Raw genomic sequence first — 13,492 nt, 5'->3', positions numbered from 1 at the left:
GGAGCCCTCTAGAAGGGTCTGGGGGCCTTTAAAATGGGCCTGGGGGGCTCTAGAAGGGTCTAGGAGCCTTTAGAATTGTCCAGAGGGGCTCTAGAAGGATCTGGAGGCCTTTAGATGGGCTCTGGAGGGCTCTAGAAGGGTCGGGGTCCTTAAGAAGGGACATAAAGGGCTCTAGAAGGGTCTGGTGTCCTTTAGAAGGGCTCTGGGGGGCTCTAGAAGAGTCTGGGGGCCCTTAGAAGGGGTGAGAGGGGCTCTAGAATAGTTTGGGGGCCTTCAGAAGGGCTCAGGGAGGCTCAAGAAGGGTTTGGGAGCCTTTAGAATTGCTTTGGAGGGCCCTAGAAGGGTCTAGGGGCCCTTAGAAGGGGCATGAGGGACTCTAGAAGGGTCTGGGGTCCTTTAGAAGGGCTCTGGAGTCTCTAGAAGGGTCTAGGGGCTTTTAGAAGGGCTCAGGGGTGCTTTAGAAGAGCCTGAGGGCCTGTAGAAGGGCTCTGGATTGCTCTAGAAGGGTCTGGGGGCCTTTAGAAAGGACATAAAGGGCTCTAGAAGGGTCTGCGTGCCTTTAGAAGGGCCCTGGGGAGCTCTAGAAGGGTCTGGGGGCCTTTAGAAGGGCTCTGGAGTACTCTAGAAGGTTCTAGGGGCTTACAGGAGGGACGTGAGGGGCTGTAGAAGGGTCTTGGGGCCTTTAGAATGGCCCTGGGGGCTCTAGAATGGCCTGGGGACCCTTAGAAGGGATGTGAGGGACTCTAGAATGGTCTGGGGGCCTTTAGAAGGGTCTGGGGTTCTCTAAAAGGGTTTGGGGTCCTTTAGAAGGGTCTTGAGTTTCTCTAGAAGGGTCTGGGGGCCTTTAGAAGAGCCCTGGAGTGCTCTCAATCGGTCTGGGGGCTTTTAGAAGGGACACGAGGGGTTCTAGAACAGTCTGGTGGCACTTAGAAGAAACGCGAGGGGCTCTAGAAGGGTCTGGGGGCATTTAGAAGGGCCCTGGGGACTCCAGAATGGTCGGGGGGGTCAGTGTTCAGCGCGTCCCTTAGCGCTTTTGGGGGGGTCTATGAAGGGGTCGTGGGGATCCAAGAGGGGTCCTCGAATTCCCTTAAGGGCTGTAGAGGCCCCTGTGAGAACGGGCGTTAAGGAGACGCGTGTCAGCGGCAATCGTGAAGTGGTGAATGTTTTGTCTTTGAGTTTAAGTTGTGTTTTAAGCTGGTTTTGAGTTTGAAGTTTGGTTGTGTGGGGATGGGGGTGGTTCTGTGCGCGAGGAGCCCTCAGGGAGGGGGCCCAGCGCTCTGAGGGGAAGGAACATTCTATAAGCTGATCACAATAATCATGAATCCCCCCCGAACCCCCCCGCCGTTCGCCAGGGGGGTGCAGAAAGGTGCAGAAATGGGGTGGGGGGGGGGTCGAGATGGGCTCTCGTGACACAAAATGGCCGCCGCCTCGTGACAAAATGGCGGCGGGCGCCTGGGCTGGAAAAAATGGCGGGAAAGCGCGTGGGGTCACGTGATGCGAGCGCGGGAGGGGCGTGTCCCTCCCTTTGGCCACGTGACCTCTCCGCCCTTATAAAAGGCGGGGGGGGCGCGCGCGGGGGTGTGGGTCACGTGGTGCGAGCGGCGGGAGGGGGCGTGTCCATCCCGTGCGTCACATGACCCACCCCCCCTTTAAACGCGGGTCACGTGATTCGCGTGAGGGGGTTGGAGCGGAAGGTCACGTGGCCCGAGCGGCGCGCGGCGGCGGGGGGGGGCGTGTCCCTCCGATCACGTGATCCCGTCCGCGCCTTTAGCGGGGGGGGCGCGCGCGCGGGAAGAAGTGGGGGGGGGGGGGGGGGAGGGCTGGTTATTGTGAGCGGAAGGTCACGTGGCCCGAGCGGCGCGCGGCGGCCGGAGGGGGCGTGTCCCGCGTCACGTGACACACACACCCCCCCCCCCCCCCCCCCCGCTATATAAAGGCGGGGGCAGCGCGGGGCGCGGCGCCATTCGGGGCGGGGAGGGGCTCGCGCGCAGGGCGGGGGCTCAGGCCGCTCCCCACCCCCCCCCCCTCCCTCCTCCCTCCCCTCCCCCCCCCTCCTCCTCCTCCCCTCGCTCTGCGCGCGCGCCCCCCCCCGCCCCTCCCCTCCCCCCTCCCCTTCCCGGCTCGCCCCCCGCCCCCCACCCCCCCCCCACCCCTCACCCACCCCACCCCCCCCCTTAGTCCCACCGCCCCCTCCGGCCCCGCCATGGACCCCGCGAACTGGAGCAGCTTCATCTTCCAGGTACCGCCCCGGGGGGGAGGGGCGGGGGCGGGAACGGGGGATGGGGGGGGGGGGCGGAGGGGGGGAGGGGGGGGTTAGGGGTGGGGGGGGGTACTGGGAAAGCTGGGAGGGCGGGAACAGCGGGGGACTGGGAGCGCTGGGGGGACTGGAGGGGATGGGGGCCGCGGCGCGCATGCTCAGGGGGCCGGACTGGGAGCGCTGGTGATGCTCATAGTGGGGATACTGGGGGCGCTGGAGGATGGAGACGGCGTTGTACTGGCCGTACTGGGAGCACTGGGGGTGCTGGAGATGCTCATAGTGGGGATACTGGGGGCACTGGTGGCACTGAGGATGGAGACAGTGTTGTACTGGCCATACTGGGAGCACTGGTGATACTCACAATGAGGGTACTTGAGGCACTGGTGGCACTGTGGGCCAGAGACAGTGTCCTACTGGTGATAGTGGGAGCACTGGAGGATGGAGACGGGGTTACACTGGCCATAATGGGAGCACTGGGAGAGCTGGTGATGCTCACAGGGGTGATACTGGGGGCACTGGTGGTACTGGGGGGCAGAGACGGCGTCCCTGGAGCCACCACGAGTGCTGGAGCTGCTGGTTCTGGTGATACTGGTGGCCCTGGAGCTGCTGGTTCTGGTGACACTGGTGGCCCTGGTGCCACCACGAGTGCCGGAGCTGCTGGTTCCGGTGACGCTAGTGGCTCCGATGCCACCACGAGTGTTGGAGCTGCTGGTTCTGGTGACGCTGGTGGCCCCGGAGCTGCTGGTTCTGGTGACACTGGTGGCCCTGGTGCCACCACGAGTGCTGGAGCTGCTGGTTCTGGTGACACTAGTGGCCCCGGAGCTGCTGGTTCTGGTGACACTGGTGGCCCTGGTGCCACCGCGAGTGCCGGAGCTGCTGGTTCTGGTGACACTGGTGGCCCCGGAGCTGCTGGTTCTGGTGACACTGGTGTCCCTGGTGCCACCGTGAGTGCCGGAGCTGCTAGTTCTGGTGATACTGGTGGCCCCGGAGCTGCTGGTTCTGGTGACACTGGTGTCCCTGGTGCCACCGCGAGTGCCGGAGCTGCTGGTTCTGGTGTCCCCGGTGACCGTGTCCCCTCCAGGCGGCCGCGCCGCCTCCGGCCCCGTCCGCGGAGCCGCTGCAGGTGGAGCTCCTCCCGGTTCTCCCCACGCCGCCGGATGCCACCACGGTGGACGCCGCCGCGCTCAAGCCCCCTCCGGCCGCGCCCGATGCCGTCCCGGCTCCTCCACCACCACCACCACCTCCTCCGCCACCTCCTCCTCCTCCTCCGGCGCCGCCGGAGCCGCCGCGCAAATCCAAGAGCAAAGGGCCCTACATCTGCTCGCTGTGCGCCAAGGAGTTCAAGAACGGCTACAACCTGCGCCGGCACGAGGCCATCCACAGCGGCGCCCGCCCGCCGCGCCCGGCGCCCATGAAGATGCCCACGATGGTTCCTCTCAGCCTGCTGAGCGTCTCCGGGCTGGCGGCGGAGGCGGCGGCGGCGGCGTCGCCCTCGGCCTCGTCGGCGCTGCCGAAGAGAGCTCGCAAGAGCCACGCGTGCGAGATGTGCGGCAAAGCTTTCCGCGACGTCTACCACCTCAACCGGCACAAGCTGTCGCACTCGGACGAGAAGCCCTACCAGTGCCCCGTGTGCCAGCAGCGCTTCAAGCGCAAGGACCGCATGAGCTACCACGTGCGCTGCCACGACGGCGCCGTCCACAAGCCCTACGGCTGCAGCCACTGTGGGAAGAGCTTCTCCCGGTGAGGGGGTGGGGGAATGGGGGGCACTGGGAGGGACTGGGGGGCCCTACGGCTGCAGCCACTGCGGGAAGAGCCTCTCCCAGTGAGGGACTGGGCGGGTGGGGGGTGACTGGTCTGAACTGGGAGCACTGGGAGCAGCGGGATGTTCCCCCCCCCAGGCCCGACCACCTCAACAGCCACGTGAGGCAGGTGCACAGCACGGAGCGGCCCTTCAAGTGCCAGGTGAGACCCACAGGGGCCCGTACGGACCCGTAGAGACCTATAGGGACCCCATAGAGACCGTGAAGACCTATAGGGACCCCACAGGGATCCATAGAGACCCATAGGGACCCCACAGGGACCCATAGCGACCTATAGGGACTCCACAGGGACCCACAGAGACCCATAAAGGCCTATAGGGACCCCACAGAGACCTATAGGGACCCCACATAGACCCGTAGAGACCGATAGAGACCTATAGGGACTCCACAGGAACCCATAGAGACCCTTGAAGACCTATAGGGACTCCACAGGGACCCATAGGGACCCCACATGGACCCATAAAGACCTATAGGGACTCCACAGGGATCCATAGCGACCCACAGGGACCCATAGAGACCCCACATGGACCCGTAGAGACCCACAGAGACCTATAGGGACCCCACAGGGACCTGTAGAGACCCATAGAGACCTGTAGGGACTCCACAGGGATCCATAAAGACCTATAGGGACTCCACAGGGCCCCAGAGAGACCCATAAAGGCCTATAGGGACTCCATAGGGACCCTACAGGGACCCCACAGGGATCCATAGAGACCTATAGGGACCCCACAGGGACCTATAGTGACCTATAGGGACTCCACAGGGACTCACAGAGACCCATAAAGACCTATAGGGACCCCACAGGGACCCATAGAGACCTATAGGGACCCCACAGGGACCTGTAGAGACCCGTAAAGACCTATAAGGACCCCACAGGGCCCCGTAGAGACCTATAGGGACCCCCCAGAGCCCCCGTAGCGCCCCACGGCTCCCCGTCTCCGCCCCCCCCCAGACGTGCGAGGCCGCCTTCGCCACCAAGGACCGCCTGCGGGCGCACGCCGTGCGGCACGAGGAGAAGGTGCCGTGCCACGTGTGCGGGAAGCTGCTGAGCGCCGCCTACATCGCCGACCACATGAAGGTGCACGGGCAGCGCCCCGGCCACGCCTGCGCCCTCTGCGACAAAGGTGGGGGGCCGGGGGGGCGCGGAACGGGGTGCTCTGCCACGCCGGGGGGCAGGGATACGGCGCTGGGGTGCTGGGATGAGCTCCCGGGCTCTACGGGGCACGGCTCTATGGGGCAGAGGATCCTGCCCCATAGAGCCTGGGGTCCTGCCCCATAGAGCTTTGGGATCCTGCCCCATAGAGCTTTGGGATCCTGCCCCATAGGGCCTAGGATCCTGCCCCATAGAGCTTTGGGATCCTGCCCTATAGAGCTTTGGGATCCTGCCCCATAGAGCCTGGGGTCCTGCCCCATAGAGCTTTGGGATCCTGCCCCATAGGGCCTAGGATCCTGCCCCATAGAGCCTGGGATCCTGCCCCATAGAGCCTGGGATCCTGCCCCATAGAGCCTGGGGTCCTGCCCCATAGAGCTTGGGATCCTGCCCCATAGAGCCTGGGATCCTGCCCCATAGAGCTTTGGGATCCTGCCCCATAGGGCCTAGGATCCTGCCCCATAGAGCTTTGGGATCCTGCCCCATAGGGCCTAGGATCCTGCCCCATAGAGCTTTGGGATCCTGCCCCATAGAGCCTGGGATCCTGCCCCATAGAGCCTGGGATCCTGCCCCATAGAGCTTTGGGATCCTGCCCCATAGGGCCTAGGATCCTGCCCCATAGAGCTTTGGGATCCTGCCCTATAGAGCCTTGCGATCCTGCCCCATAGAGCCTGGGGTCCTGCCCCAGGGAGCCTGGGATCCTGCCCCATAGCACCTGGGATCCTGCCCCATAGAGCCTGGGGTCCTGCCCCATAGAGCTTTGGGGTCCTGCCCCATAGAGCCTGGGATCTTGCCCCATAGAGCTTTGGGATCCTGCCCCATAGAGCTTTGGGATCCTGCCCCATAGAGCCCCTGCCCCATAGAGCCTGGGGTCCTGCCCCATAGCACGGGGATCCTGCCCCATAGAGCCTGGGGTCCTGCCAAATAGAGCCCCTGCCCCATAGCACAGGGATCCTGCCCCATAGAGCCTTGGGGAGGGGAGCTGCCCCATAGCGTGTGTGGGGGAGGGCGCTGTGGGGCAGGGAGGGGCGGTTATGGGGTCTCTCTTGGTCGCTATGGGGCAGGGCGGGGGGGTGGTTATGGGTCGCTGTGGGGCAGGGCGGGGGGGCGGTTATGGGTCGCTGTGGGGCAGGGAGGGGCGGTTATGGGTCGCTGTGGGGCAGGGAGGGGTGGTTATGGGTCGCTGTGGGTCACGCGGCCGCCCCCAGGCTCGTCCGAGCCCTGCCCCATGGCGGCCCCCGCGCCCCCGGCCCCCGCGCTGCCCCTCGAGGGGGCGCCCAGCGCCGGCCCCGCCTGGTGAGCGACCCACGGCGCGACCCACGGCGCGACCCACGGCGTCGAGGACCCTCGTCCCTAACCCCACGGATCCGGGAGCGCCGCGGCGTCGAGGACCCTCACCCCCCAGCCCCACGGATCCAGGAGCGCCCCCCGGCCCTGCCCCACGGCGCGTGTCGTCCCCCCCCACCTCGCCCCCTGCCCCATAGAAAGGGGGCGGGGCCTACGGGGGCCAATAAAGACCCTCAATGCCCACTGCAGCTCCAGGTTTTATGAATGGAGGGGGCGGGGCTTGGGGAGGTCACGTGGGGCGTAAGGGGCGGGGCCTCGATTTTATGAATGAGCACGTGGGACTCACAGGGAACCACGTGGTTGGGGAGGCCACGCCCCCTCCGCTTGGCGGGAAAATCCACCCTCCCCCCCTAATTTCTAGATTTTTTCCCTCAAAATAAGGTTTTTCTCCCCAATTTTCCCACATTTGAACAAAATTGCAACTTTTTCCCTCCCACGCTGCGTGTTTTCTCCACAAAATTGTAAAGTTTTCCTCAAAATCCACCTTTTTCCCACCCGTCCCTCCCTTTTTCCCTCCTCAATCCACAAAGTTTTCCCCCAAAATCCCATTTTCCCCAAAAAAACCTTCCGTCTCCCCCACGTTTCCCTCAAAATTCCAGGGGTTTCTCTCAAAAATTCGTTTTTCAGAAATCCCATCCCTTTTCCCCAAATACTAATGGTTTTTCCCCAAAGAGCCGCTGAGTTTTCCCAAAATTCTTCTTTTTTCCTCCCAAATTGCGCTTTTCCTCCCCAATTTCCCTCCCAAGTTTTTCCCCTCTCAGAATTCCAATCATTTTCACCCCAAAAACACCATTTTTCCACCAAAACCATCTTTTTTCCCCCCATTTTTACATTTTCTCCCCCAAAATTCAGGTTTTTTCCACACAAAAATGCTTTTTTTCCCTTCTAGACACCATTTTTTCCCCAAAATGACATTTTCTCACCAGAAACGGGTTTTTTTCCCCCAAATCCCCTTCTCCAGCTGAGCCAGCGCCCATCGATCGCGCATCAATCAATCAATCGATTGCTAATCAATTGCTCTGGGGCTGCTGATCACTCAGTAGATCAATCGATCGCTGATCAATTGCTTTGGGGCTGTCACTCAATCACTCATCAATCACTCAATCGATCATCGTCGTCTCCATTGTCTCAGGGCATTGATCACTCAATCAACTAATTACCTGGGGCTGTCGATCACTCATCAATCACTCAATCGATCGCTCAGGGCTGCTGATCACAGGATCACCAGGTTGGAAAACTCCTCCAGGATCAATGAGTCCAACCATTCCCATCGATCAATAACCCGTGTCCCTCAGCGCCTCGTCCACCCGTCCCTTAAACCCCTCAGGGAAGGGGAATGAATCAATCAATGAATCAATCAGTCACTCGGGGCTGCCAATCACTCTAATCAATCACTTTGGACTGTCGATCGATCACTCAGTCCATCACTTGGGGCTGACAATCAATCAATCGATCACTCAATCAATCACTCAATGCATCACTCGGGGCTGTTGATCACTCAATTGATCACTGAATCAATCGCTCGATTAATCAAGCAATCACTCAGGGCTGTCAATCACTCAATCAATCGATCACTCAGGGCTGTCAATCACTCAGTTAATCACTCAGTTAATCAATCACTCAGGGCTGTCAATCAATTCATCACTCAATCGATCACTTAGAGCTGTCAATCACTCTGTCAATCACTCAATCAATCACTCAATTCATCAACCAATCACTCGGGGCTGTCAATCACTCTATTGATCACTGAATCAATCATTCAATCAAACAATCACTCAGGGCTGTCAATCACTTAATTGATCACTGAATCAATCACTCAATCAAGCAATCACTCAGGGCTGTCAACCACTCAATCCATCACTCAATCGATCACTCAGTCGATCACTCAGGGCTGTCAATCAATCAATCAATTGATCACTCAGGGCTGTCAATCACTCTATTGATCACTGAATCAATCATTCAATCAAACAATCACTCAGGGCTGTCAACCACTCAATCCATCACTCAATCGATCACTCAGGGCTGTCAATCTCTCAATTGATCACTCAATCACTCAATTAATCAAGCAATCACTCAGGGCTGTCAATCACTCAATTGATCACTGAATCGATCACTTCGAGCTGTCAATCACTCAATCAATCACTCGAGGCTGTCAATCAATCAATCCATCACTCAATCAATCACTCAATCAATCACAGCTATCAATCACTCAATCAATCACTCAATCCATCAACCAATCACTCAGGGCCGCCACTCACTCAACCGATCGCTCAGGATGGCGGATCCCTCCCTCGATCGATCAGCGGCTCCCCCGCCGGCCGCTCACTCGGGGATGTCGCTAACGAGGGGCTCACTCGGGGATGTCGATAACGAGCTCGTCGTCGCCGTTGTCGTCGTCCTCGTTGTCGCCGTCGCCGCCGTCTCCGTCGCTGCCCTCGGGGCCGTCGCTCAGGAGGCGCCGCGGCAGCGTGGGGGGCGGCTCGGGGGGCGCCAGGGCCGCCTGCGACCCACGGGGGACCCACCGGTGACCCACGCGGCTCCGAACGCGCCCCCCCAGACCCACCAGTGCCCCCCCCCAGCCCCCCAAGTGCCCCCCCAAGTTACCGTGGGTCGCCGGGAGCCGCGGTGGCGCCGCGCGGGGCCGGGCCGGGGCCGGGCAGGCCGGGTCTCCGCGGGGAACGGGGAGAAGGGGGGGGACCCCACCTGGGGGGAGGGCGTCAGTGGGGCCCCCTCGCCGCGGGGCAGGGCTACGGGGGGGCCTGTATGGGGGGGGGTGGTGGTTATGGGGCTGGGGGGTGGCTGTGGGGCAGGGAGTGGGGCTAGGGGGTGGTTATGGGGTAGGGGGTGAGGCTATGGAGCAGGCCATGTGACTGTATTGGTCCCTATGGGTCTCTATGAGCGTCTATGGGTCTCTATGGGGTCACTATGGGGCTGTAGGATCTCTATGGGGTCTCTATCGGGTTGCTATGGGGCTGTAGGGTCTCTATGGGGTTCTCTGTGGGTCTCTATCGGGTTTCTGTGGGACTGTAGGGTCGCTATGGGGTCTCTATGGGGCTGTTATGGGGCTGTAGAATCTCTATGGGGTCTCTATGGGGTCGCTATGGGGCTGTAGAATCACTATGGGGTCTCTGTGGGGCTGCAGAATCTCTATGGAGTCTCTATGGGGCTGTAGGCTCGCTATAGGGTCTCTATGGGGTCTCTATGGGACTGTAGGATCTCTATGGGGTCTCTATGGGGTTGCTATGGGGCTGTAAGGTCTCTATGGGGTCTCTATGGGGTTGCTATGGGGCTGTAGGGTCTCTATGGGGTCTCTATGGGGTTGCTATGGGGCTGTAAGGTCTCTATGGGGTCTCTATGGGGTTGCTATGGGGCTGTAGGGTCTCTATGGGGTCTCTATGGGGTCCTCTGTGGGTCTCTATTGGGTTTCTGTGGGACTGTAGGGTCTCTATGGGGTCTCTATGGGGCTGCAGGGCCTCTATGGGGTCTCTATGGGGCCGCTATGGGGCTGTAGGGTCTCTATGGGGCCGCTATGGGGCTGTAGAATCTCTATGGGGTCTCTATGGGGCCGTAGGGTCGCTATGGGGTCTCTATGGGGCTCTGTGGGGCTGTAAGGTCTCTATGGGGTTGCTATGAGGCTGTAAGGTCTCTATGGGGTCTCTATGGGTCACTATGGGGTCCCTACGGGTCTCTATGGGTCTCTATGGGTCTCCAGGGGTCTCTATGGGGTCTTTAGGGGTCTCTACGGGGCTGTAGGGTCTCTATGGGGTCTCTATGGGGCTGTAGGGTCTCTAGGGATCTGTACAGGGTCTCTACGGGGTCTCTATGGGTCTCTGTGGGGTCTCTATGGGGTCTCTCACCGCGAAGGGCGCCGGGGGGGCCCGGGGGGGGGCGGCGGGTCCGGGGGGGGGCGGGGAGGCCGAGCGGCGCCTGCAAGGGGGGTAGAGAAAGAGACAGAGAAAGAGATTGACACCGTGTGGGGGCGGGGCCTGGCGGGCGCCATCTTGGGTGATGGCAGCGCCCGCCGCCATTTTGTGACCCCACCCACCCCCACTGGCGGCCATCTTAAGTGCTGGCAGCCCCCATTTTAGGGGGCGCGGACCCAGCGCCATAGGGGAGGGCGGCCATCTTTGATGCTGGCGGCCGCCATCTTACCTCTTGGCAGGCGGCGTCTCCTTCGCGCCCTCCCCGTCGCTGTTCTCAGACGACGCCGTCGCCTCCGAATCTGAGGCAAAACCAGGCGAAAACGGTTAAAACTCACCACCCAGGGACGCTGCCCTGTTGTCTCCACCCCCCACAATCATATTTCTCCCCAAACACCCGTTTTTTTCCACGAACCGCTGCGTTTTTCCCTAAAATAACTCAAATTTCCCCTTTCCGTACCGTTTTTCTCCACAAAATCGAGAATGTTTTGCCTAAAACAGCTGGTTTCGCCTCAAAATTCCACGTTCCCCGCCTCAAAATGCTCATTATTTACCCCAAAATAGCTTTTAACTCAAGATTCTGGGTTTTACCCAAAACTTCAGAGCATCTACCCCGAAATTCAGAGCTTCTCAACCAAAATGTTTCCTTTCACCCCAAAATTCTGGGTTTTGCTCAAAAACTTGGGTTTTTACGCAAAAGTTTGGGTTCTCCCCACCCCAAAACACCCTTTATTTTACACCAAAACTCTTTTTACCCCCCGTAAACGGGGTTTACCACAGAATTCTGGATTATACCCCAAAATTCCGGGCGTTACCCCAAAAACTCAGGGATTCCACCACAGAATTTAGGGGGTTCCAACCCAAAATTTTGGGGTTTACCTTGAATTTCAGGGTTTTACCTCAAATTTCTGATTTTTCGCTCAAAAAAAAATCTGGGGTTTGCCCCAAAATTCAGGGATTCTACCCCAAAATGGAGGCAGTTTAACGAGTTCGTTACCAGAGGAGTCATCATCCACGTTCTCGTACTGGAGCAGCCGGTCCAGGAGAAAACTGGGGGGAAAAAGAGGGTGTGAGGGACCCCCAGGGATTTGGGGGCCTTTTGTGGGGGGAAAGAGATGATTTTGGGGGGCTCTGAGGGGTTCAGAGAGGTTTTTGGGGCACCGTGTGTGGGGTTAAAGCGTTTTCAGGGGGCTGTGAGGGGGGTTTTGGGGTGCTGGAGTGTGAGGCGTTGGTTTTGGGGAGCTCGGGGGGGGTTAAGAAGTGTTTTTGGGAGGCCCTCGGGGGGTAAGATGAGTTTTGAGGGGCTCTGCGGGGGGTAAGAGGTGTTTTGGGGGGGATCTGGGGGCTTCAGAGGTTTTTTGGGGGGCTGGAAGGTACGAGGTGGTTCGCGGGGGCTCTGGGTGGGGTTAGGAGGTGTTTTTGGGGGGCTGCGGGGCTGGAATTTGAGGGGCTGTAGGTGGTAGGTCAGTGAGTGGCTTTTTTTGGGGTATTTTGTGTGGTTTTTGGTACCTTTTATCCCTTGAGACCTTCAGGAGTTTGCGCTGAGCACGGCGCAGCTCCTCCTGGAAGCATTCCTGCTCCTGGGGGTAGGAAAAGGGGGACGATCAGCACCCCCCAAAACTCCCCAGCCCCGATTTTGGGGTCCCTCCCCAGTCCACTGTGGGTAAAACCCCCTCATACCCCCCCACCAGGAGCGAAATGGGGTGGAAAGTGCAAAATTGAGAGCGAGGAAGGGGAGGAGCGGGCAGAAAAGACAAAAACGGGGTGAAAAAGGGCAAAAATGGGATGAAAATTGCCAGAAGAGGGCAAAAACTGGGTGAAAAAGGAGAAAGATGGGGTGAAAGGGAAAAAAAAATGTGGTGAAAACGGGCAACAACCCCATTTTTGCTGCTTTTTGACAATTTTTTTCACTTTTCACCCCTTTTTGCCACGTCTTTGCTCCATCTCGCTCTGCTTTTACCCCTTTTCGCCCTTTCTTTGCTCCCTTTCACCTCATCTTTGCCCTTTTTCACTTTTACCCCTCTTCTGCCCCATCTTTTTCTGCTCTTCACCCCATTTTCACCAGATTTTCCTCCTTTTTGCCTTTTTTCCCCCCATTTTCCCTTTTTTACCTCATTTTTGCCCCCTTTCGACCCATTTTTCCCTCTTCCACCCCATCATTGCCCCCTTTTCCCTCATTTTTCCCTCTTCCACCCCATCGTTGCCCCCTTTTCCCTCATTTTTGCCCCCTTTTCCCTCATTTTTGCCCCCTTTCCCTCATTTTTCCCTCTTCCACCTCATCGTTGCCCCCTTTTCCCTCATTTTTGCCCCCTTTTCCCTCATTTTTGCCCCCTTTCGACCCATCCTTGCCCCCTTCCCTCATTTTTGCCCCCTTTTCCCTCATTTTTACCCACTTTCAACCCATTTTTCCCTCTTCCACCCCATCACTGCCCCCTTTTCCCTCATTTTTGCCCCCTTTTCCCTCATTTTTCCCTCTTCCAACCCATCCTTGCCCCCTTCCCTCATTTTTGCCCCCTTTTCACTCATTTTTACCCCCTTTCAACCCATTTTTTCCTCTTCCACCCCATCATTGCCCCTTTTCCCTCATTTTTTCCCCCTTTTCCCTCATTTTTGCCCCCTTTTCCCTCATTTTCGCCTCCCTTTCCCCTCATTTTCGCCCCCTTTCCCCTCATTTCCCTACTTCCAACCCATTTTTCCCCCTTTTGCCCCATTTTCTCCCCTCCTTCGCCCCATCTTTTCCCCTTTTCCCCTCGTTCCCCCTCCCCTCACGTAGAGCAGCAGCCTGAGGCGCCGCTTCAGCGCCCGGTAGCGCCGTTTGCAGCCGCCGCCGCCCTCAGCCTCCCCGGCCCCGTTCAGCGCCGCCATCACCCCGGCGGGTCACGTGGGGCGGAAGCCGCCCTTCCCAAGATGGCGCCACCCCCGCGCCGACCTTCCCGATAATAGCGCCCGCGGGGCGGCGCGACCTTCCCAGTATGGCGGGGTTGTTGTGTCTGCGCGC

At 59.5% G+C, this 13,492-nt stretch overlaps 2 protein-coding genes across 2 annotated transcripts; one reads left to right on the top strand and one right to left on the bottom strand.

Annotated features, from left to right (window-relative positions):
* Positions 1-2,174: 2,174 nt before the first annotated feature.
* LOC138735100 (myc-associated zinc finger protein-like) lies at positions 2,175-6,619 on the top strand. The gene is made up of 5 exons (XM_069882980.1): positions 2,175-2,239; positions 3,339-3,997; positions 4,156-4,219; positions 5,030-5,201; positions 6,436-6,619. The coding sequence occupies exons 1-5, from the start codon at positions 2,204-2,206 to the stop codon at positions 6,525-6,527; spliced, it is 1,023 nt and encodes a 340-aa protein (XP_069739081.1). The 5' UTR covers positions 2,175-2,203; the 3' UTR covers positions 6,528-6,619.
* A 472-nt stretch (positions 6,620-7,091) lies between these two features.
* LOC138735101 (INO80 complex subunit E-like) lies at positions 7,092-13,369 on the bottom strand. The gene is made up of 7 exons (XM_069882981.1): positions 13,264-13,369; positions 12,004-12,074; positions 11,492-11,544; positions 10,727-10,796; positions 10,432-10,501; positions 9,179-9,277; positions 7,092-9,074 (listed from the first exon to the last, which is right to left on the bottom strand). Exons 1-7 carry the CDS (start codon positions 13,357-13,359, stop codon positions 8,925-8,927), a joined length of 609 nt encoding a protein of 202 aa, XP_069739082.1. The 5' UTR covers positions 13,360-13,369; the 3' UTR covers positions 7,092-8,924.
* Between the last annotated feature and the right edge of the window lie 123 nt (positions 13,370-13,492).

The sequence above is a fragment of the Phaenicophaeus curvirostris genome, unplaced genomic scaffold (genome assembly GCF_032191515.1).
Source record: "Phaenicophaeus curvirostris isolate KB17595 unplaced genomic scaffold, BPBGC_Pcur_1.0 scaffold_442, whole genome shotgun sequence".
Classification (NCBI taxonomy): Eukaryota; Metazoa; Chordata; class Aves; order Cuculiformes; family Cuculidae; genus Phaenicophaeus; species Phaenicophaeus curvirostris.
The sequence above is the reverse complement of the archived record's forward strand: the minus strand, read 5'-3'. Positions and strand labels throughout refer to the sequence as shown.